We start from the raw sequence: 26,229 nt of genomic DNA on the forward strand, positions 1-26,229 counted from the left end.
TTATTCCTTAAATTCCTTAAAATGGAACATTTTGGTAGTTTGAACATAGAAAATCCTGTTTACCAACTTCTACATACACTCTTTAGCATTACTGGAGCTCTCTTGATATGAAAATAGCACCCCTATAGCCAACCCCTACTACACTCCTACTACTCAATATAGTTGAAAGAAGACATAAGACATAATGTAGCCTCACACATGTTAGCATTGGGTTAGCTCCCTGTTGTGCTTTTTTATCTTCCTGTTCTGAATTTTGGAAACAGGGGGTGCCCTGCACTGATGGGGCGTTCAAACACACTATGTATTTCTGATTGTTAAAGGGATTTGTGCTTATTTCGGATGAGTGCAAAAGCAAGTCTGTCCGAAATGGGCTGGGATGTAAAGATAGGAACCTTTCACACAGGTTGCACAGGGAGCGTTTTAAGGGCGACACATAACAGAAAGTGTTTCCTCCACTTGTTTCTCCTCATGTCAGTCCCGTCTAGTCCCGTTTACACGCCGCATGCAATATTCATGTGGGGGCCTCCAACCAAGCGTGAGGACCAAACCATAACCGTCAGTGCTCGCTAAACGCCTCGTGTTCGACTCCCGCGGCAATGAAGGAGTGAAACGGTGGCAGCGGGAGGCCGGGAGCGTTCTCACCCGACTCCCCTTCAATGAAGTGACAGGTTGCGGGGCGGAGGAAGGGGGGGGGGGGGGTGTGTCGAGGCGGGGGGGGGGGGGGGGGGGGGTTACAGGGGATGGGTGGGCTTAATGTCAGACAATGTCGCTGTTGTCGCGGCGCACAGGGAGGAGAATCCACCAGAGCAGACTTCTTCTGTCATTCATTCAGGAGGTAATTAGCGGGAAGACGTTTAAGAGGCGACAGAATAAAAAAAATCCCACAGGGACAGAGAAATGAAGGCTTGAAAGAGGATTATTACCACATCCGTCTTGGAAGTTTTGACAGTTCCGTACATTAGAAGACTTTAAACACTTTGAGAGATGGGAGTGTGACAAATGTAGGACCACCCCCCAACACCACCACCACACCAAATATACAGCCAACATCTCTACTACATTTAATATTGAGAACACCAGCAAACATGGTAAGGTATGGTATGGTATGGTATGGTATGGTATGGTATGGTATGGTATGTGATGATAAGGTATGGTATGGTATGGTATGTGATGATAAGGGATGGTATGGTATGTGATGATAAGGTATGGTATGGTATGTGATGATAAGGTATGGTATGGTATGGAATGGTATGGGATGATAAGGTATGGTGTGGTATGGAATGGTATGGAACGGTATAGAACGATATGGAATGTGATGATATGATATGGTATGATATGGAATGGTATGGGATGATAAGGTATGGTATGGTATGGAATGGTATGGAACGGTATGGAATGTGATGATATGATATGGTATGGAATGGTATGTATGGGATGATAAGGTATGGTATGGAATGGTCTGGAATGTGATGATAAGATATGGTATGGTATGATAGGGGATGATAAGGAATGGTATGGAATGGTATGGAATGGTATGGAATGGTATGGAATGGTATGGAATGGTATTGAATGTGATGATAAGATATGGTATGGTATGGAATGGTATGGGATGATAAGGTATGGTATGGTATGGTATGGAATGGTATGGAATGGTATGGAATGGTATGGAATGGTATGGAATGGTATGGTATGTGATATAAGATATGGTATGGAATGGTAAGGGATGATAAGGTATGGTATGGAATGGTATGGGATGATAAGGTATGGCATGGTAAGGTATGGTACATGATATGGTATGTTCTTGTTTGTACATTTTTGCCGACTGTGGCGTGGAACAGCAGGACCTCCAGGAGGCCCCGTGGAGCCTTCCGCAATCCGTCCAGTGCCTCCATTAGCATATGGCTGTGCTCTAAGCTGAGTTTTCTTTGGCCTCATCAAATATTCACCGTTACAAACAGACAAACTCTCTCCTCGTGGTTGGTGTTTATGTTTAATTAATGCTGCTGCCTAGCTTCACCCGCCTGTTTTATTTTCTTCTGCCTCCGTTTTAAGCTTCTCCTGTTCCACATTTCAGCCCAACAGAACTCCCACAACATTTGATCGCAAAGATTTGCTCATAAATAGCTGATTTTAGAGCATTTATGGCGACACGCGGGGAGCGAGCAACATGTTGCTGTGAAGGTGGTGCCGTTATCTACCCCCCCCCCCACCCCCCCTGTGCTGATGGTCCACAGCAACAAAAAGTTTCCTTGATACAAGTCTGCCACCATTAAAGAGGACTCCTATTGAGGCAAGACGGCGGACCTAGTTTGTCAACACGAAGTCGCTTGTTTGCTTGGTTTGCGAGCGCTCCTCCTCTGCAGCCCCTCCAAGGATGAAAGCGCTGGAGGCGTCCATCCGCAGCTCAAACAAACAATCACAGACTGCCGCCGGTGCGGGTCAGAGCGCCTCTTTCATGTATCTTGTGTTGAGACAACAAAGTACACAATCCATACGATTGTTTCATCATCTTCTATTTGCCACCGTCGGCGCTCGCTTTGAAGCCGATGAAATGCAGGTGCTTCCCTCTTGCATCCCTCCGTGTGAATCAAGCGTGGTCGGGGCCGCGACAACAGCAAATACAAACAAGAACAGAAGCAGTAGAAGAAGAAGGAGTAGGAGGCAGAGGGTCGGAGAGTAAACTTTGAAACATGCCCTGAAGATGACGCTTTAAAGTTCAGCATGGGAGTCAAATGTGTAGTAACGAGCCTTTGAGGAAAGCCATGATTCAGCTGACCCTCCCGTGTTCAACAAAAAAGACAAAGAAGACTCCCGTCAGAGTGCCCCCCCCCCCAACTACAAAGCACACACATTCTCCATCTTTTCGTCCTTCATTGATCGCTGTCCATTCCTTTATCCCTTTATCCGTCTTGCCATCCGGCATCCATCCTGTCCATACCTTTCCTTTCCCTGTGTCCTTCCAAAGGATGCCTTCATCCCTCCATCATCATTACTGAATCCGACCTCTATCTGTGCTTCCATACATGCCAGCATCCACCAACGGCCATCTTCTCCATCCTTCCGTCATGTAGCCCTTCCCATCATCCAACATCCATCCGTTCTTCCGTCACACACGTCTTCCACCATTCTTGTCCATCACTTAATCCCGACACCCACCCAGTCCATCATTTGATCTTCCGATCTTCTAACCAGTTCCTTCTCCACCTTCTACATTCAACTGTCTGCTTATTTTGTCAAGTATCCATGTCCTTCTATCATCATTCACCCTTCCTGCACACACTCCAGTCCCTACAGGCTGTCATTCGAACTCATCAGTCCATGCATCCACCGCCTTCGGGTCATCCAAGGTCAGCAGCCTAAGCAGGGAAACCAAGATAGCTCTTAAAGGCCAATTGGGAGACATAGTCTCTCCAACATGTCTATGTCTTCCCCAAGGCCTCCTAGCGGTCGGATGTGCCCTGACCACCCCCCCAGGGAGGCCGGACCAGATGCCGGAGCCACCTCAGCTGCCCCCTCTCAATGCAGAGGAGCAGCGCTTCCATTCCCGGGTGACAGTGACCGGGTGACACCCCCCGTCTCGAAGAGAGAGCCCACACCTCATCTGGGCCATCTTGTCCTTTTCTACCCAAAAGCCATGACCATAGGTGATGGTAGCAACGTAGATCCACCGCTAACCTGAGAACTTAGCCTTCCAAGTTCAGCTCCCTCTGACCTGGTCTGCAGACACCCAAACAATCTCTCCATCTCGATCCATCCTTCAATCAATCCTCCCATCTCATCAGTCCATCCAAAAACCAAACAACCAACCGAGCTATTTGGAAGTTAATTATCTATATTGATTTGTAACGTATTTCAACCTAATCCATTTATGTTGATGACAAAACAAGCATTAATTCCATGATTGCATTTTTAAAGGCGCTAGTGCTTCTGCTTTTCAAACAATGACAGCCTTTAGTGCGTATGGGACAGCTGGACCGAGCGTACACGCTGAACGATAACAACATTTATTCCAAGCTGTGAAGCTTTTTTGGAACGCAATGAAATCTTCACACAATGCTTACTCAGGCGCTTCCATCTAGACAGTCGTAGACGTCTGTCAATCAAAGTGTCATTAGGCAAAGTCTCTTTTTGCTCATTTGTCGCCATTTTGCTTTCAAGGTTGCGCATATGTCTCCCGCTCTTATTGTTTCTGTGCTGTAATCAGATGGCAGCCTGACAGGATTAGATCTGAGCACAGATGCAGAATGAAAACTCTCTATTATACCACAGACAGGAATACGGCAAACAGGAGATAACGTGCTATCGCATCCCATCGCTGCAAATGATATCAACCATCATGGATCAGAAAAATGCGGCTAAGGCAGGACCGTGTGAGGAATTCTAACAAGGTCCGTGCTTGGAATGCATGTATGGTGGCATCCTTCCATCAGATAAGGTGCCTGTGGGCGTGAGACGAAACATCTCTGGCTATCATTCCGGCGCAGTGATGGACGGACACCCGCCAATTCTGGACCCGCAGAGAAGACAACGCTGTAAAAAGTGTGTGCGCTTTCCCCCTCAGAGCAAGGAGTTTATGAGCAAGTGCCAAATGAGATAGTGGCACATCAAACCTGTCCTCGGGGGTCCAAGGATGTCACAAACACAAACCACTTCTACAGGCATATTCAAGTCCGCGCATTTTTCAGTCCACAGGTCTCCAGCTTTTTACGCCTGTTTTCCAAAACGGTTTATGGAAGGGAAGCCCGAAGGAACATTAGCACCCTTTGACCTAAGGGTCAGCAATTTAATGTTGGTCCCTAGAGCACCAAAGGTGACAAAACACTATCATGGCCTTCACTCCCCCAAAAAAGGGCTTCGCTACACATCTTAAAACAAAGCCACGCCAGCTGTGGGTCAGTCGCCACGGGGGCTCTTACTTTGGTCATCGTCTTGTTTTTCCAGCAAATATGCCAACCTAGCATGATGCTGCTGTTAAGATGCTGTATAATGTTAGCTTTAGCTACTTTTAGCTATGTTGTTGTCACGTCACTCATGGCATCTGCTACATTGGACAGCTGTATCATTAGCATGCGAGCTACACACACAACACGGTGTGGCAAAGCACTTTTATTAATTGTAATTAATTAATTAATTTTAATTAATTTTATATTACGGTGGTCTAGGGGTTAGCGCGCAGACCTCACAGCTAGGAGACCAGGGTTTAATCCCACCCTCGGGCATCTCTGTGTGGAGTTTGCATGTTCTCCCCGTGCATGCGTGGGTTTTCTCCGGGTACTCCGGTTTCCTCCCACATTCCAAAAACATGCTGTGAGTGTGAATGGTTGTTTGTCTATATGTGCCCTGTGATTGGCTGGCAACCAGTCCAGGGTGTACCCCGCCTTACGCCCGAAGACAGCTGGGATAGGCTCCAGCTCCCCCCGCGACCCTCGTGAGGAAAAGCGGTAGAAAATGAATGAATGAATAATTTTATATTATATTCATTAATATATATATTTTTTTTAACACACTTCCAGTGACATTACAGTCATCCCTCGTTTAGAGCGGCTAATTGGGTGCAGACCAGGCCGCCATAAATGCAATAAGATTCATTGTTAATAACTGGAATATTTTCATAGTTTGAGAGGATAGAAAATCTTTTTATGACTTTCTAAATACGCTTTTCAACATTATTAGAGTCCTGTTGACATTAAACAACACCCCTACAGTCACCTTTACGCTCCTATTATTCTTTGTGTACAACACATTGCAACCGTTACGCTGCAGGAACTGTAGACGGCCGCTCGCTTGTGAGCTAAACTTAGCATTTCCACACGGAATGCTAAGCTTTTTCACTCATGTGGGACACACCATAGCTGACTTCATGACTTTATGCAGTGTTAATGTCATGTCATGGAAGCTAATGTCTCAGCCTTTCTGGGCGGAATGGGTGTACCGCTCTCTTTTTACCTGTTTGTATATCTTTAGAAAAGGGCAAGACATGTTTTGATAAGGATTAAGGATGATGGGCAACATTCTAAAAAAGGGGAATTTTCCTTGAAGGTAATGTCATGTAGGGCGGCACGGCGGTCTAGTGGTTAGCGCGTAGACCTCACAGCTCGGAGACCAGGGTTCAATCCCCACCCTCGGCCATCTCTGTGTGGAGTTTGCATGTTCTCCCCGTGCATGCGTGGGTTTTCTCCGGGTACTCCGGTTTCCTCCCACATTCCAAAAACATGCTAGGTTAATTGGCGACTCCAAATTGTCCATAGGTATGAATGTGAGTGTGAATGGTTGTTTGTCTATATGTGCCCTGTGATTGGCCCTGTGATTGGCTGGCGACCAGTCCAGGGTGTACCCCGCCTCTCGCCCGAAGACAACTGGGATAGGCTCCAGCACCCCCCGCGACCCTTGTGAGGAAAAGCGGCAGAAAATGAATGAATGAATGAATGAATGTCATGTAAGCTAATGTCTCAAAGCTCTGTGTGATTACTGCCACCTAGTGGCCATAGTGGCCACATATCACTCGTATTTCCATGTGTTTTGATAATAATAGACCATATGGTCTTCCAACAAACCTTCATTTATTCCTGCGTGAGAAGAGTGAGAAATACTCCAGCATGGCACATTTAAGTTAGCAACGTATCTCAGCACTGCCTCCCAACTCCAAGCTGCCAGGGTTAAGTCACAAAGAACATCAGGCTTCTCCAAGGAGTCACATCCACCTCGTCACCGAGCCATTACCCAGCTCGCCGCCGCCTTTTTCTGAGGAAAACAATCACAGGAGCGAGCATCCATCCATCCTCAGACGGGGACACCACATCCAATTTTTCAACTCATCTGAGACTGTAATAAGACACTTTGAGAGGACCAGAAAGGTGGGGCAGGAGTGCACCTCGGCGGGAATAAGAAGCGGGTGTTCAATCACGATGCGCTGGGCCCGCAGGACGGTGGTGGCGGCGGTACAACCGGCAGCGGCGCTCGTTCATTCCGACTGACAAACCATTAGTCTGCCCTATAATGTAGAGGATGGGATAAAGAGCAAGGTGGGGAACACGCTCCATGAATCACAGATGGGACGCTATCAGAGCCGAGCCTTGTCCCCACCCCGGCGCCAAAACAAGGAAGCCTTGGAGGGCCCGCTTGAGTAACGAGGCTGCCACGGCGCCACCACCAAAGCACCGACTTTTACCTTCTCAAAGTTCCCTGATCCAGTACCGATCCTGTTATAAACTTGTTGTAAACATGAATGAACTAGCTAAAGTGTTGCTGGGTGTACTGTTCGATTCCACAAAATGACCAAGCATGTGATTTGGCTTTTGTAGCAAAGGTCTGTGAAATAGGTCCTTCATCCAATAAAAGACCCAACTGGAACAAAATACGTTTAGGGTAGTTCTTATCATCTGACATGGTTGTAGATGACAAATGTTTGACTTTAATTCCATAAAACTCCCCAAAATATTCCGATAACCACATGAATGTGCAGATCCTAATTGTACAAGAGAGAGAGAGGGATGGATGGATGGATGGACAGAGACAAAAGAAGATAAATAATAATAATAATAATAAGGAGAATAAATAGTTGACATCAAATATGAACAACAATGTACAGCGTAAACAGTAAATTGCACAAATAATTTAAATAATTTAGAATAAATAATAATCATTTTTTTCCAAGAATAAAGCGGATAATTGTTTTGTCATTTTTTTGTGTGGCTTCTTGTTGCTAAGCAGACTAGGTGCTGTGTTCCCATAAGCCAATGAAAAAATAGTCGACAAAATCAACAGGATTCTTGCAAAATGAACAGGGTAAAGTTATATTCGTAGATCAATCTGTGCTGTGATTTACTATATATATGAATACTTTTTAACAAACTCTCTTAGGGCCCCTTTTCTTTCCTCTTTCCTTTTTTTTTAGAAATCTGTTTTTTTTTTTACCTTTTCCACCTATTTTACCAGGCTAGAGTGCCTGTTCGTGAATGAAATGCAAAGATCCTTTATTGATCCAATCCATCATTTGTTCACTAACTGAGAAATGGATGTTCCCTTTTAAATGGGACCTCAGCCTCAGCGCCAGTACACCTCCGCCTGCCCAACGACATGAAAGTCTACAAAAAGACCAAGTGTCCACCCGAGTGATGGAGGACATAGAAAAAAACACGACAACCAGCAGTGGCTATTTTCAGACGACTTGGTTAAAGGACGCATTGGGAAACAACTTAAACTATGCTTGATTCCTCAAAATGGAGGAAAACAATTGGAAGAGACGACAGCAAGAGTTGAAGACACACTGCCGCTCAATAGGACGGCTTCTCACAGAAGGGCAGCGTTAACTTCTGGCCATTTTTCCAGGATTAGAAATGTTAACCTTAACACAAACAAACAATGCTTACTTTACTTTAAAGGATTTCGCCACAAGCAAACAGCAAAAACCAATAGCGAGTCAAGCCTTTACTGACTTCTATTCATAGATTCCGGCCTGCAGGCGGCGAGCGGGTAGGATTTTAGGCGAACAAGCAAACAGGCTTTAAATGTTAAGGAATAGGTCGGTGTTCACTTTTGTCCCTGCTAAATGTGTGCATGAATAAAGGCTGACATTTCCTGCTTTGTATTAAAATGGGAGGAGGCGTGGCCTAAGGGAGGAAAATGTTTAGTAAAGCAAGACGTTATAGACTATATACAGCAGGGGTCTCAAACACGCGGCCCGCGGGCCAAATGTGGCCCGCAGGACACTAGTTTGAGGCCCCCGCCTTGATATGAAAGTTTAATGTTAGTGCGGCCTGCGCAAGTTTGATATGGATGCTGTATGGTATCATGTACCCAGAAAAAATTTTTACGTTTGATTAATGTTCATGTTAAAGGTTAAATAACTGTTAATAGTTATCCTCCCTATCCATGTGGAAGTGGTAAGTTTTTGGTTATTTAAGTTTAAAGGAAATAACTTGAAGGCTACCGTTTAGGTCGCTAGCTCTCTAGTTTGCGAGTTAGCATGTGTCTCAAGACCCTGCAGTTGCGCAATATGTTGTAAATAAAAAGAGTATAAATGTGACTATAGTCGTGTTTTGTCATGTCTACAGGGCTCTAATAATGCTTTGTTCATTTTAATCTGAAAAAAATAATTTGTCTACCCACCAACTATATGTGGTTTCTTAAGTTTTTATGTTTTTATTATTTGTCGTTTTACTATTTTTATTATATTTATTTATTACTGATTGATTGATTTTCTTTATTCTTGATTTGTTCATTTATTTTTCATCTTATTTTGTGCAGAAAAATAAAAATTAAGATATTTGAGAACAGTGGAATGTTTTATCAGAGCTTTTATTGTAGAAAATCGGAACCACAGCACTGAAAAAGTAATATTTTTCTGTTTTTAATAAATGCGTTTTTTTTTTTGTTTTTTTTTTTGGAAAACCTGATGCGGCCCAGCCTTTCCCAGGCCCTAGCTCCAGTGGCCCCCAGGTAAATTGAGTTTGAGACCCCTGATATACAGTATGATTCTTCTCAGCTTCTTACTTTTATATTATTAGCATTTTATTCCTACAATGTTATGTTATTTCTTCCTATACTATTATTCCTTTTTCCCATTCTTTGTGCTTGTTTCTCTTTATATTTCAACTTTGAAAGGAAACTTTTTTATATTTTATGCAACTAAAATGAGATTATTTTTCCTCTTAATGTTTTATTCTCCTAAAATTAACTTTCACATCATAATTATGACTTCATTTTGTCAATATTACTGTTAAAACTACTGTTATAATGGTTAGTGTTTGCCGTGCTAGATGCACAACGACCTTAGAGGTTGTCACACGAACCAACAGAGAAGTGAGAAGGTGACGCTTGGAAGGAAAGTTCAGCTGTGATGGTGGTACCAACGCATCCGTTCAGAGATCCAAAGCTCGTTAGACTGGATGAAGGAGTATCAATAGTCCCGCTAAAAGTGATAGGTATGTCCCTTTTTCCCTCCTCTGTGGTTTAGTATTCCGAGTGCCGCTTGTCCCAGTGGAGATAAGTGAAGACGTCCTGGTGAGATGCAGCTGGAGAGATACTCATAATCAGCTAAAAGCCGGCGCAGCCGTGAAGGTCGACCATCGTTTGATGCCATCACAGTCAGAAAAGGCCTGATTGGACCTTCTCTCGGAGCCCCAGCATGGCCCCGCCGCATCCAGTTTTCCCTGATTGACTCCCGATCCCATCACGAAGAAGGCTTGGGCAGCGCCAATGCAAAACAGACCGAAATAATTCAGGAGAATTTCGGTCAACTTGAGCCTGAGCACACGAGGCATGCATCTTCATGGCCTCCTTGTCGCTGAGGTCAGAGAACTTCTAAACACCTCCTGGCTGATTGACGTCTCTCGACGCCGACGCTTTAATCAACCTCTACCTCCGCCACACGTAGAGTCTGGAAGGACGGAAGCGGTCGACCTTGTGGCGGTCCGAGACCAACGCACGGTGTTTGCTAAACAACCTCAGGGCTGCTTGGTGGTTCCTGTTTGACAGGAAGGGGAGGGCACATTGGAACGTATTAAAGCCACTGACTCTGGGTTTTGGTTCCTGTGCTCGTTTGTTGGCAGCGTTGTGGTCGGCTCAGCTTCATCGTCCAAAAGTTGGGATGGAAACCAAATTCAGTAAAAATGAAAAATATTTGACATGAATTTATTAAAACTATTGGAAGAAAACACAATATCATTTACAATATCATATACCGCTTATCCTCACTAGGGTGGGGGTGAGGGCGGGGTATACTCTGGACTGGTGGCCATTTTTTTATTTTAGAGAGACATTATTAATTATAAGTCATCATATTATGAGAGCCAAACAAAAATAGGAACAAGTTATAATTTGAAATAAAAAAATGGTTGTGGAAAAGTTATGATATCATTAATAAAGTCAAAATATTATGGAGATAAAGTCATAATTACTAGAAGGTAATTACAGCAAGACATGAAATAGTGGAGAAAAATGTCAAACAAAACAGCTTCAATGGAGAATAATAAAGTCCAAATATCAGGAAAAAATGGTTAGCGTGCAGGTCACACAGCTAGGAGACACGAGTTCGATTCCACCCATCTCTGAAGTTTGCAGACTCTGGAGTTTGCACATTCTCCCCGTGCATGCGTGGGTTTTCTCCGGGTACTCCGGTTTCCTCCCACATTCCAAAAACATGCTAGGTTAATTGGTGACTCCAAATTGTCCATAGGTATGAATGTGTGATTGGCTAGCCAGCAGTACAGGGTGTGCCCCGCCTCTCACCCGAAGACAGCTGGGATAGGCTCCATCACCCCCGCCACCATTCATTCCTTCATTCATTTTCTACCGCTTTTCCTCACGAGGGGGGGTACACCCAGGACTGGTCGCCAGCCAATCACAGGGCACATATAGACAAACAACCATTCACACTCACATTCATACCTATGAACAATTTCATGTTTCATTTTTCATTGTTCATTTCATTTCATTTCATGAACAATGTGGGAGGAAACCGGAGTACCCAGAGAAAACCCACGCATGCACGGGGAGAACATGCAAACTCCACACAGAGATGGCAGAGGGTGGAATTGAACCCTGGTCTCCTAGCTGTGAGGTCTGCGCGCTAACCACGAGACCGCCATGGACCGCGACTAATATTCCAGTAATAAATTCCTGTGCTTTGTTCTCCTTAAAGGAGCAAATGTGGGCTTTCTTAGAAGTACCAAGTTTATCCAATGTACAGCAAAGTACCCGTTCAAGCGTGTAAACCTTCCCAGCACCTTCCCGAGCTGTCATGGGAACACGAGAGGAACCCTGGGAGAGCAACGCTGAAGGGAAACACGTCTTCCGGCGCTCGCTACACTGCCCTCCGCCATGAAGCCGGCAGGTGTCTCGCCCGCCACTCTGCTTCATGCTCCCTAATGCCTTGCCCGTGTATTTATGAAGGCTCTAAATATAGCCATAAAAAAGCATATAGGCTGGAAAACGGTTATGGCTCCCCGGCGTAAGGTTGGGCCGTTTCATTTTTACGACAGACAACGCAAATGATGTGCGAGGTCGGCAACAATTAGAGACGGATGGAGGAGCCTCGCGTCTGCCGGAGACATGAGGGAATGTGGGGGGGTGGGGGGGGCAAAGATTTTGCCAGCACATATTAAACGTTACAACAATTCAGCCTGCCGCTACAGGAATAAGTCACGTCTCTGCTCTCTCTCTATCTCACACACACACACACACACACACACACACACACACACAGGCGTGCGCCGTGATGAATGAGTTTGCTTAACAGCTTTATCCTGCAGGATTGTGCTGGGAGCAAAAGGAAGAAAGAAGTCAAGCAGCAAAGGAAGCACTTACAATGTTTGTGCGTCAGGGTGGATATTGTGTCACTCTGTCAGAGGTTTTGTGTGCGATCATTAGTGTCACAGGATGATGGCCACGCTTGGAATGCAGAAAAACGTGCCGTCATGCGAGCGCAATGTGTTGCAATGAGCTGGAACCATTCGCTCCCAATCCACCGACCCGCCGTTCCTCTTTTGTCTCAACCTTTCGCCTCCATGACCCGGAACAAGCAGATCATTTGAGTTATCCCGACCATCATCGACCACCACCACGGACTGAGACAGACATTGGCGTAGTTCTTGGCAGGTTGGACACAGCTAGACAATGACTTGGGAGGAAAAGACTCACTTCCGCCAATCAAGCGTTGATGTTATCACCGTTCACCATCATAGACGCTTCCAAAGGAGCACACGGCCGACATGTTGCTCTAATGATTAGCTTCTCCTGAGGCGGGCTTATGTTTAGTCAAAGGACAAACGGCAATGCTCAACTGCTGTCACCTGATCAAACAACCTTCACATGACATGTGATCACAGTCCGCTAAGTCTAGGTCACATCGGACGTACCTTTTCAATTATACTCTGGGTTCTTTTTGGTGGCGAATCTAGTAGTGCTGACCATGAAGATCACAGGAGGGCTAACCAGCAACCTTCAGGTTGGGAGACCACCACTCTACCACCTGAGTCATTGACCATTTGCTCAAACCTGACACCAGAGAAACGTACGAAAGGTACGTTGGCTGTATGTGCAAAAGTTTGTTTTGCAACCTGAACAAAACAAACGTTTGGTCTGGCGCCACGGCGGTCGAGTGGCAGACCTCACAGCTAGGAGACCAAGGTTCAATTCCACCCTTGGCCATCTCTGTGTGGAATTTGCATGTTCTCCCCGTGCATGCGTGGGTTTTCTCCGGGTACTCCGGTTTCCTCCCACATTGTTCATGAAATGAAATGAAATGAACAATGAAAAATGAAACATGAAATTGTTCATAGGTATGAATGTGAGTGTGAATGGTTGTTTGTCTATATGTGCCCTGTGATTGGCTGGCAACCAGTCCAGGGTGTACCCCGCCTCTTGTCCGCGAGGGAAATCATCCGTTGGAGCCCTTATGACCGGATTCTGACTGAGGCTTTGGCGTTGTATGATAGAAAGCATCAACATTTGGCCTACGAGAGATTCTCTCTTTCACAACTGCATTTTGTGTATAATTTTACACAAAACATCAATTGTCATTGACAAATATCCACATTCTTTTGATGAAGTGTGACGAAGTAAGGAATCAGGAAAGGGGCACCCACTTTTTCCACACCAGTGTGGATGTATTGAGTTGTTAAGATCATTGGGTATATGGATGGGATTCATTAGATTTGCATGCCGCCCAATGGGAAAGGTTCTTGGAGGTACCCCAGATGATGAATAAGAGTCTAGAGCGAGAACAATGTTGTGTGCAGGCAAGGATCGGACAAAAGCAGGCTCAGACTCTTCCAGAGGCGTTGGCCGTGTTTGGGGGAGGGGTCAAATAGGTGACCGTGGGAAGTATTGATCCTCATATGCTAATGATATTGCAGCCGTCACAGACTCATCACTTCTTGCCAATGCTCCACACTCCTTTGAACCCCACTTGTACCTTCTCATTTATCTCGCCAGACGGTGCTGCTGCCTTCCAGAGCATCCAGGTAAGCTGCCATCATCCCACACCTGAAAGACTGGCTCATAGTCTTTTCAAATCCTCCACAATCTTATCTTGGTCTCCGTAGGCTGGAAGATCCAAAGCGTTAGTTTCGCGTCCTGTTTGCTCCATCTGTGTCCTTCTCGCATCCACCTGTCTTCACACCTCACGTACGCCAGTTCCAAAGGGGGGGCGGCCTCCAAATGTCTGATGCTATCCCCCAGCCAAGCGTTTCACACACCTACCGGGCTTGTCTGGCGGCCATAGGCCTCGACAGGCTGCACAAACGTGAGAAAAGGAGAGACGATCGATGGCGTTCTGGAAGCTGGAAGCTTTTGAAGCCATGCAAACGGCCACAAGGTAAAACATCGCCTTCAAGATCAAGTGGACGGAAAAAATCAAATGGAAGATTGTGGAGGAGTGTAGCGTACAGAAGGTTAGCATTGCAGGAAAATGTTAACATGTCTGCAAACATACAGTTCACTTCCAAGTGTGAAGATGGTAGCTACCAGATGGTGTCATATTTGTAAATGAAGAGTTAGGTTGATGTCTTTGTGTTGGTAGTTCTTTAGATATTTGAGTTGCTACAAACAACAAATATTTGCATGAAAGTCAAAGTTATACTTATTAAGGATCGACCGACACATCAGCCGGCCGATATATCAGGCTGATATTTGCGTTCTTTACTTGAATCGGTATCGGCCGATACGCGCGTGGATTCACCGATATGTATTTTTCCGCTGCATGATTTACAGACAGGCATCCGCCGGGCAGCTTTGTGTTGCCGGAGGACCCCGCAACACACGCAGTCGTGGTACCCCTCCCACACTGCAAGAGTGGTGAATCACAAGGGTGCATTTTCAACTTTTAATTAGCCTCTAACAGTTAAACTTAGTTGAAATATTGCCATATGCTTTGACATAGGAAACATGAACGCCAAGTGCATGTAATATACGTGCTTGAGAATATTGTGGCGCTCAAGGGTCTTTTAAAGAGAGAACAGCTTTTATTTCAAAAGTTAAAGAAAAAGCTTGCTTTTTCTTTTAAACATCACATACCAACGCAAAAGACGAATAAAAGCACTCTCACTAGTTGATCAGACCAAGAATGAACAACTATGCTAACTTTAACTACAAACTGACAAACTATTTACATCGACGGTGCCTCAAAGCATGCTGGGAACCAGGAAGTGCTCCCAGCGACGCTACAGTATAGTTCAGTTTTTGAGTCTGAAAAGCAGGAATGCTGCTGAATGCTTCATGTTTAAAAGTGCCTACCGTTGGAATTAGGGAGCTGTTGATGTAGTTGGAGGCTAATATGTACAGCTGTTACCAACACCGCTTTAATGGCAACGTTGGCAATTCAGTCCCATGGTGTTTGGAGGAGTTTCATTCAGCCAACGCCGGGCTGAGGTTAAATGCGTGTTGTGTTATGTGTGTGCGCTCGCGCTCTCGCCGGCTGCTCTCGAAGGAATTGGAGCAGCCGTGTCTGCTTATGAGGTCTTTAGCGTGCACAACACAAACTTTAATGATGAGACAAATGTTTTATATATTGTACAAAAAATTGTGTCAGTGTGATGTGTTTGTGCGTGTGGAGGTGGGGGGGGGGGGTAGTTAAAAGTTAAACTACGACAGAAATGTTTTGCACATGGTTGAATATTTTCTCCTTTTAAAATAGATAATGCCGTTTAAATGTGTGTTTAAGAAAGCTGAATCCTACTGTGTTCAGTGTTTACATTTCAATAAATATTTGTTTCAACTTGAGACCTGGAATATTTGTTATCATTGTCATTTTTTCATATAAATTGAGGGAGCAGAAGCAGCATCGGCTTTCGGCTAAGGGTGAAAAAAAACATATCCGTCAATCCCTAATACTTATACTAAATAAGATATTTCCCTGACACTTACCTATTTTACAGATGATTACTAAAAGTACCCAAAAAGCACCCAAAAAGTAGAAACACACGTTTGTTTGTTTTTTTTCTGATGAAAGAAGGGAGTCTAATCTTTAGTTTGTTAGGTTCCATGTTTCTATAGCCATAAAAGACGTTATTCTGTGTGCCTTGAAAGATCAGTCCAAATGGTGTAAAATGGCCGCCACTGAAGAGTTGTCTTTGGAAAACAGCCATGATTGGATGAGTTAAAAAACATTAAACCACATAACAAGTCATTGTTTGATATATTATGAAATATGTGCTATGATAAATGTGTCTTATTGTCGGCTCCTCGTTGAAATCGGAGAGGGTATCTCCTGTATCTCCAAGCTCTGGTAAGATGTGGTGAAGCGTGATCTTTATACTCTTTTGCTGTACTTGGGATTGCAACAACACGGAAATAATGACACTAATGTTACACGTAAAAGCAGCACACCCAGTCATACTCAAAGGAACACATGCTGACTCGACATTATGTGACTTTTTCATACATACACACACACACACACACACACCAGACACGTATCAGTGTGTGTACGTCCCATGTGGAGGCCGGACTGACTTTCTTCCATAAAAATCTGCTTTGGTGAGTTTGATCAGAAGTATAAATGAAGATACGTGTTTGACAAAAGGGTTGGCGTCGTCATCTGCAACTGATGTTGAGCAGGCAAACAGGAAGCTAATGTAATTAAACCTTTGGTCATACCTTGGAACATGCTACATGGACTAGAGCAGAGGTAGGGAACCTATGGCTCGGGAGCCAGGTAGGGCTCTTTTGATGACTGTATCTGGCTCTCAAGCATTTACCACAATAAAAATGTATGTTTGCTAACATTTTAAAGTAAACATCACAGAAATCACTGTTAAAAATATTAAAAATCAACAACTTTCTTATGCATTTTAATCTGTAAATCTATTTTCTACTGCAATACGGCCGACCATATCTATCTTTCCTGATGATATTTTCCAGGTCAAACACCAAAACTCGATTATTACTGGGTAATGCGGTAGTGTACCTCGGTCATTAAGATGTAAACTTTCCTCATTTAGTCAAATAGTCACCTAGCTAAAGCTGCAGAACCAAGCCTTCTGGTGAAGATGGCCAAAAGAATGAAATACGTGTACTGAATACGGTTCAAAACTATGCAGCAGCAGAAGTTGCATTAATGGCAGCAAGTATTTGATTTATTATTGGACACTGTGCTGCTCACAAAAGTGTGCTGGCCACACCCCCTTGCCGTGGGGTAGTGTGCCTGGTCTACGTAATTAGAGCCCATTATATCTAAAACTGTTGGTCTTACATAAAAATGCACACATTTTATTGCATTCAATGTTTAAAAAAATGTATATGGCTCTCACAGATACACATTTTAAAATATCTGGTCTTCATGGCTCTTGTAGCCAAAAAGGTTCCCGACCCCTGGACTAGAGGAATGCCCAGTGATGTTCTTACCGATTTGGATTCCACATAAGAAAGCTCGGGAGATGTTTCACAAAGCTGCTAAAATGCTGAATCGGAGACACACCCAAATGCAAGAGAAAATAATCCGTAGGAAGTCAAATATGTACCGCATACAGGACGCACACCCAAGCTAATGGCTAATATTCCAAATACACACAACTTTATTGAGTTCCAATATATAACACGACAACTGTACAGACTCCAATGTGCCAAAGGCAGCATGATGAGATCTTATTGTGAAAATAAAATGGATGTATGATTACGGAGATATTTTCTCGGATATCACACCAATTGGCTTTGTCAGATTTAACACACAGCTGAGACGGGGATGTTTTCTTCGGATGGTTTGGCTCCGGGGTGTTCCAACATTTTTCCCTGGGGGCCACGTCGGGAAAAATGAAAGGATGCAACTTTCCCACCTTTAATATTTTGTAAAAAATATGCTAGAAATGACATACATTTCCAGAAAAAAGTGCACCCCAGCTGTGTGAAATAGGTGAAAATTCACATTGTTTATTCATTCATTCATTCATTCATTTTCTACCGCTTTTCCTCACGAGGGTCGCGGGGGTTCTGGAGCCTATCCCAGCTGTCTTCGGACGAGAGGCGGGGTACACCCTGGACCGGTCGCCAGCCAATCACAGGGCACATATAGACAAACAACCATTCACACTCACATTCATACCTATGGACAATTTGGAGTAGCCAATTAACCTAGCATGTTTTTGGAATGTGGGAGGAAACCGGAGTACCCGGAGAAAACCCACGCATGCACGGGGAGAACATGCAAACTCCACACAGAGATGGCCGAGGGTGGAATTGAACCCTGGTCTCCTAGCTGTGAGGTCTGCGCGCTACATTGTTTATTGTTTATTATTATTTATTATTCTGCATATTAACTGAGGTAGCAGAAATTGAGAGGTGGACAATATCTACATTTTGGTTATATCATATAACCGATATAACATATGTATATATGTCATATATATATCACATATATATCATATATTCGGTTATAAAAAGCCAATATCAGACATCCCTAATATTAACATTCATGATGATCCATATTGTTAGTATAAACCTGCCCCCCGCCACATTTTTGCATGTTTTTTTTTTTAATTACAACTTTTCACTTATCATTTTCTCTATCATGGCATCACGAGAATTAGCAAACATAAACTGTGGCTGGCAGTACTTTGCTGGCCGATGGGGTACAGTGTCTTCAGGGACCGATGCTTTTTTGGCGTTCCCGTCTTTGTGGGCGTCCAGGGACACGGACATGGCGATGCTGGCTGGTGGGGTTTGGTTTGGCTTTGTGGGGCTTTGTGGATTGTTGGCTAGCTAGCATGTCTGAGTTAGCGGGAAGGTCCCAGACATTGAATGTCATGTTTGTTTATACACATGTTCTCAGCACGTCACACGTAGGAGAAAAGGAACGCTTGATTTGCTCATGCTAACCTGCTTACAGCACAGCCTCGCCTCATTTGGAGCCTTTTCAAAAGGTTGATGTTATCCGATGTTATCAGTACGATGTCATAGTTGCTGATATCAGCCTGATCGTTATCTGTCCAATATTGATCAGGCTTGATGTTTCCCAGGGGTGTATTTGGTCATTTGGGGGCCCAAGCAAAGCCAGTCATTGGGGCCCTCCAAAATGTTTGAAAATGTTTTTTTTTTTATTTTGTTATTTGGAGCGGTAATAATTATTTTATTGGAGAATGAGCCACAAGCAGTGTACTTTGTTTAGGTTCCATTTAAAAATCATTCAAAGGGAATCATTAATATCATAATAAAAGGTAATAACCAGATAAAGAGTAATAAATGTCCACGTAGGGTTGAACTTGTGTCAGTGTTGGGAAAAATGCTCTTTCTCACTGGGTGAGTCAGGACGTAAAGTGCTGCAGTCAGCGTTTTCACTTCTTTCTTTCATTGAGTAACAAGGAGTCAATACTGGGACCAAAATTGTTCAACTTGTACATCAATGATATCTCCAAAGTCACCAAAGACTTAAAGCTGGTATTATTAGCGGATGATACCACTGCTTTTTGTTCAGGCGTGAGCACAGAAGAAAAAATTAGAAAGGTCCGAGATTAAATGGTCACACTAAAAAGATGGTTTGTAGATAATAGATTGTCCTTGAACCTAAGTAAAACTAAAATCATGCTGTTTGGTAACAACAGAAAGGACACGTACCAGCAAATACAAATAGACGGTGTAGACCAGGGGTCGGGAACCTTTTTGGCTAAGAGAGCCATGAAGGCCAGATATTTTAAAATGTGTATCTGTGAGAGCCATATACATTTTTTTAAACATTGAATGCAATAAAATGTGTGCATTTTTATGTAAGACCAACAGTTTTAGATATAATGGGCTCTAATTATGTAGACCAGGCACACTACCCCACTCCAATGGGGTGTGGCCAGCATACTTTCGTGCAGTGCAGTGTCCAATAATAAGTCAAATACTTGCTGCCATTAATACAACTTCTGCTGCTGCATGGTTTTGAACCGTACTCCGTACACATACTTCATTCTTTTGGCCATCTTCACCAGAAGGCTTGGTTCTGCAGCTTTAGCTAGGTGACTATTTGACTAAAGGAGGAAAGTTTACATTTACATGTTGACATCTCAATGACCGAGGTAGACTACAGCATTACCCAGTAATAATCAAGTTTTGGTGTTTGACCTGGAAAATATCATCAAGAAAGATAGATATGGTTGGCCGTATTGCAGTAGAAAATAGATGGACGGATTAAAATGCATAAGAAAGTTGTTGATTTTTAATATTATTTTTAACAGTCATTTCTGTGATGTTTACTTTAAAATGTTAGCAAAAATACATTTTTATTGTGGTAAGAAATGCTTGAGAGCCAGATACAGTCATCAAAAGAGCCCTACCTGGCTCCCGAGCCATAGGTTCCCTACCTCTGGTGTAGACATTGAAAGGGCTTGAAGAAAAATAAATTTCTGGGATCACAATAGATGAAAATATGAGCTGGAAGCCTCATATTACAAATATACAACATAAGGTGGCAAGAAACATTTCAATATTAAACAAAGCAAAAAGCAATCTTCACTCGCTAAATGTACTGCAAAAAAGGTCAGTAAGGATAATTCATAATGCCGCCTACAGAGAACATACTAACTCCTTATTTCTAAAATCACAAATACTTAAACTTGCTGATATAGTTCATCTTCAAACAGCATAAGGCTAAAATAATCAATTACCTAAAAATGTCATCCAATACTTCTCTACAAGAGAGGAGAAATATGATCTTAGGGAAGAACTAAATATGAAACACTTATAGGCTAGCAGGGCTCTACGTTAAAAACAAAAATGACTTGCCCATGGGGAATCCTTAAGGTGAGAACTACTTGCCCGAACTTGCCCCATGTAAAATGAAAAGACTGCCATAATGATATCATATATCAATATATGCTGATAATTCATCAGATAATAGTACTGATGCATTGTATTTGGAGGAATGTCTGAAACGTATGTTAACATGGCATGCCATACTACCTTAAACATCGTAGTCGTAGTAAGCAGTGATATTTATAAGTTGTGCACCACAATGAAACATTATTGAATAGACACATTTGTGTACTAGTAAAGTGTTTTTAATCCAGAAAAAAATGCTCAATAGTCAAACAATAATTTGTGAAGCAAAGGTGAGAAAAATCCACAGAGAAATGGAAGCGCTAGATTTTGTAGCTTGTGCAAAATCAGCACTTGGTATTGGATCTAATGGGTGGTGTTTCATTGTGACCACTTCAAATTGTCACAGCAACGTGATTCACTCACCTTTGCCATCATTTGATTTGCTGCCGCTAATAAAATACTTGTTTAGGAGGCACTGGTTCATCACTTTTTGGTGTTTTCCTTCAGAAGTTGTTGAAGAATTAGACCATGTTGGCAGGGCCGCCATGATAGATGTTTTCCTAGTCAAACCATCGCTCATTGGTTGATCGCGAACAAGAACGGGTGTGGGTAAAACGCGGACTGTGGACTACGGACCGCGGACAAGAACCACGGACAAGAACGGTCTAAATAAACGATTCTGATTGGTCCATTTCAAGATTTGCAAGGATTGGTTTGCAAATTACCACCGGAATTACGTTTTACCAACACCCAACAAGAACCGCTTTTAAAAAAAACTCTTAGCAGTATGGCATGACAAAGTGCACTTGCCGGACGGGAATATCACTGATTGGATTTACTTGCCCGAATTTTGTTTTAACTTGCCCCGGGCCATCGGTACATTGTTATTGTCGAGCCCTGGCTAGGACTACGTTAAAAAGCCAAAGCATTTCAGTATGTGGAATCAAACTATGGAATGGATTGAGTAAGGACCTCAAACAATGCACAACGATGAGCCAATTCAAGAAACAATACAAGCAGTTGATGTTTGCTAAATACAAGGATGAAGAGTCTTGAACCAGTCATGATGTGCTATATATATCACTATATTGACACGCACTATGGTACCCATTATGTCATTGGATGGTCATATCACCTCCTACTTTGGCATGTGACAAAAAATATAAAAATAATAATAAAATAAAATGATAAAGTTAAAAAAAAGTTAAAATAAATTATATTAGGAAAGCAGGAAGTGAACAAATGTAACAGTTACTGATTGTAAAAGTACCAGATGGAGGGGTAGGATTTAATAAGCTTTGCTTCTTCCTACTCCTTTTGGACATGTGGAACTGTGAACTGATTATGTGATGCACTCATTTGTAATCTGATGCATGTTCAAATGAAATAAAACCATTACCATTACCATTACCATAACCATTACCAACGATATGTGCCCAACACACGGATGTTTCTACATGCATCCCACTGGGAACTAACCTGTGACAAACACTGATTAGAAATAAAGTCAAATCGTCTCCATCCGGTTTATGACATAAAAACGAACACGAACAAGAAAGTTCACCAGTCTGTCCTCTTTACCTTTAACCGGAAACAAAGTACGCTGATCTAGCACTGCTCAAGTGAGCGGACCCGGGCTGGACTCCGGGTCCTGATAAGAGGTCATGAAAGTGAAGCATTGGCTAGAAAGGTGCTGGATGAATCCAATCGATAATTGCAATGATTATTTTTCTGTCCTGCAGGACAATCCCAGCCATGAACGCGGATGAAGACGAATATTTTATCCAGGAACTTCTGAAGGACTTGAATGTGACGTACGACACAAGCATGGTGGAGACCGTAGGAGTCACACTGTGCAACAAGGCATCTGTCAATGACTTCGGCTCGATGTTCAACCCGGTGTTCTGCTACATCGGCTTCATCCTGAGTTACCTGGGCAACGGCCTGGTCCTCTACATCCTCTTCAAGTACGAGAAGCTCAACACGGTGACAAACATCTTCCTGCTGGACCTGGTCCTCTCCAACATCCTCTTCGCCTCCAGCCTCCCCTTCTGGGCCACCTATCATCAGTCCGAGTGGATCTTTGGTACGGCGCTTTGTAAGATGGTGAGCAGCGCCTACTTCATCGGATTCTACAGCTCCATCCTCTTCCTCACGCTCATGACTTTTGATCGCTACCTGGCGGTGGTCCACGCCGTGGCGGCGGCCAGAAGCAGGAAGAGAAGCTACGCGGTGGTTTCTTCGGTGGTGGTTTGGTGCATTAGTATTTTAGCCAGTGTCAAGAAGCTGGTCTTCCAAAACGTCTTTGAGAATCCAATCTATGGACTGATGTGTGAGGAATTCGGGTACTCAGAGGAAACCATGTACTTCTGGAGCCTGGTCAGCTCCTACCAACAGTTCCTGGTGTTCTTCCTCCTCCCTCTGGCCATCGTGACGTACTGCTACATCAGCATCACCATCCGCATCCTGTCCACCCGCATGAAAGAGAAACGCCGCCCCATCAAGCTCATATTTCTCATCATCTTCACCTTCTTCACATGTTGGACCCCCTACAACGTGGTCATCCTCCTCCAAGCCATACAGAGCTCCGACCCACAAGTGGAATGCGCAGACTCGGATAAGCTGGACTACGCTATGTTTGTAACGCGTAATGTTGCCTACCTGTACTGCTGCATCAGCCCAGTCTTCTACACCTTGGTGGGGAAGAAGTTCCACAGCTACTTGGAAAGGATGCTCGCTAAGAAAGTCCCGTGTTTGAGCAGATGCTTCAGTCTCAGGGGCCAGAGCACCAGATCCACGTCACAACATTCCAATGTCAGATAAACCTACGCCGGGGGGGGGTCCACAATGCAGCCCCCTAATCGTTTAGTGAAAAACGACCATTATTACGACCACACAGAAGACCAAAAACTAGCAACCTTCCATGCCAGTAATAAGACCACTGCACTTCCTGGTCATTAACGCCACTTTCATAGGATCAGGAGCCTGGCAGTTATGTGGACGGTTGCGTTGAAGACACTTGGGATTTCTGACCGTCTGTGTGTGTGTGTGCATGTGTGTGGACAGTTGATTTTGCTGATGTTGTTTGGGCGCAGTTGCATCCAAGATTAGCCTCTTTTGTTTTTGCATTAAAGAAAATTGTCCTGTTGAGTGCATATGACCTTTAACCTCAGAGATGGACTTGGGCCTCCAACTTAGCTGTCACCGAGGGTCACTCTTTATGTTAGTTATGAGGGCCTCATGCTTCACTGCCTGGTTATGACACACTAGATTATCATGTTGTAATGTTTTATACTGAAAGAAGTCATAGAAACTATTATCTAATCAGCATTTTGATAATAATACATCAGAATGTATTGTATCAATCATTGATGATTTCACCATTTAAAAATGATTTTTTTTTATTTGACAAGAAAACGTCCAAATCGACAAGAAATACTTTTTAAAATGTTCTATATGGTGTCATTTTTTTACTTTATACTTTTTACTTGATATAATTTCAAAAAATTATAAAATAGCAAAAAATACAATTAATAATTATCATGAAATGAAAATGTATATTTGTTGACAATATTTCCAGCCTTTCGTTGGCCACATTAAACCATTGTGACCAGTTTGACACCTGTCACTTAGTGTATCCTTCCGCCATGCAGCTGGAAATAGTTGTGTATTTAGCTGTGTAACTAGTTGTGTAACTAGCTGTGTAACTAGCTGTGTAACTAGTTGTGTAGCTAGTTGTGTAACTAGTTGTGTAGATAGTTGTGTAACTTGTTGTGTAGATAGTTGTGTAACTTGTTGTGTAGATAGTTGTGTAGCAAGCCATGGAACGATTTGTGTAACTAGTTTGTATCTAGTTGTGTAGCCAGTTGTATAGCAAGCCATGTAGCTAGTTGTATAGCAAGCCATGTAGCTAGTTGTGTAACTAATTTGTATCTCGTTGTGTAGCTAGTCGTGTAGCTGGTTGTGTACATAGCTAGTTGTGTAGCTAGTTGTGTAGCAAGTTGTGTAGCTAGTTGTGTAGCTAGTTTTGTAACTAGTTTGTATCTAGTTGTGTAGCTGGTTGTGTAGCTGGTTGTGTAGCTAGTTGTATAGCAAGCCATGTAGCTACTTGTGTAACTAATTTGTATCTCGTTGTGTAGCTAGTCGTGTAGCTGCTTGTGTACATAGCTAGTTGTGTAGCAAGTTGTGTAGCTAGTTGTGTAACTAGTTTGCATATAGTTGTGTAGCTAGATGTGTAGCAAGTCGTGTAACTAGTTGTGTATCTAGTTGTGTAACTAGTTGTGTAACTAGTTGTCTAACTAGTTGTGTAGCTAGTTGTGTAACTAGTTGTGTAGATAGTTGTGTAGCAAGCCATGGAACGATTTGTGTAACTAGCTTGTATCTAGTTGTGTAGCCAGTTGTATAGCAAGCCATGTAGCTAGTTGTATAGCAAGCCATGTAGCTAGTTGTGTAACTAATTTGTATCTCGTTGTGTAGCTAGTCGGGTAGCTGGTTGTGTACATAGCTAGTTGTGTAGCTAGTTGTGTAGCAAGTTGTGTAGCTAGTTGTGTAGCTAGTTGTGTAGCTAGTTGTGTAACTAGTTTGTATCTAGTTGTGTAACTGGTTGTGTAGCTAGTTGTATAGCAAGCCATGTAGCTAGTTGTGTAGCTAGTGGTATAGCAAGCCATGTAGCTACTTGTGTAACTAATTTGTATCTTGTTGTGTAGCTAGTCGTGTAGCTGGTTGTGTACATAGCTAGTTGTGTAGCAAGTTGTGTAGCTAGTTGTGTAAATAGTTTGCATCTAGTTGTGTAGCTAGATGTGTAGCAAGTCGTGTAACTAGTTGTGTATCTAGTTGTGTAACTAGTTGTGTAGCTAGTTGTGTAACTAGTTGTGTAGGTAGTTGTGTAGCAAGTCATGGAACGATTTGTGTAACTAGTTTGTATCTAGTTGTGTAGCCAGTTGTATAGCAAGCCATGTAGCTAGTTGTATAGCAAGCCATGTAGCTAGTTGTGTAACTAATTTGTATCTCGTTGTGTAGCTAGTCGTGTAGCTGGTTGTGTACATAGCTAGTTGTGTAGCTCGTTGTGTAGCAAGTTGTGTAGCGAGTTGTGTAGGTAGTTGCGTAACTAGTTTGTATCTAGTTGTGTAGCTGGTTGTGTAGCTAGTTGTATAGCAAGCCATGTAGCTAGTTGTGTAGCTAGTGGTATAGCAAGCCATGTAGCTAGTTGTATAACTAATTTGTATCTCGTTGTGTAGCTAGTCGTGTAGCTGGTTGTGTACATAGCTAGTTGTGTAGCAAGTTGTGTAGCTAGTTGTGTAGCTAGTTGTGTAACTAGTTTGCATCTAGTTGTGTAGCTAGATGTGTAGCAATTCGTGTAACTAGTTGTGTATCTAGTTGTGTAACTAGTTGTGTAGCTAGTTCTGTAACTAGTTGTGTAACTAGTTGTGTAGATAGTTGTGTAGCAAGTCATGGAATGATTTGTGTAACTAGTTTGTATCTAGTTGTGTAGCCAGT

General features: G+C 43.2%; 2 protein-coding genes across 5 annotated transcripts in view; one reads left to right on the plus strand and one right to left on the minus strand.

The window, feature by feature from the left end:
• The window catches only part of sdk2b (sidekick cell adhesion molecule 2b), a 274,153-nt gene that overhangs the window by 196,860 nt on the left and 51,064 nt on the right, over positions 1–26,229 (minus strand). The window lies entirely within an intron of this gene.
• On the plus strand, positions 22,489–24,004 carry LOC131125835 (C-C chemokine receptor type 4-like). The gene has a single exon (XM_058067743.1). It carries the CDS (start codon positions 22,489–22,491, stop codon positions 23,554–23,556), a length of 1,068 nt encoding a protein of 355 aa, XP_057923726.1. The 3' UTR covers positions 23,557–24,004.

The sequence above is a fragment of the Doryrhamphus excisus genome, chromosome 3, assembly GCF_030265055.1.
Source record: "Doryrhamphus excisus isolate RoL2022-K1 chromosome 3, RoL_Dexc_1.0, whole genome shotgun sequence".
NCBI classification, from domain to species: Eukaryota; Metazoa; Chordata; class Actinopteri; order Syngnathiformes; family Syngnathidae; genus Doryrhamphus; species Doryrhamphus excisus.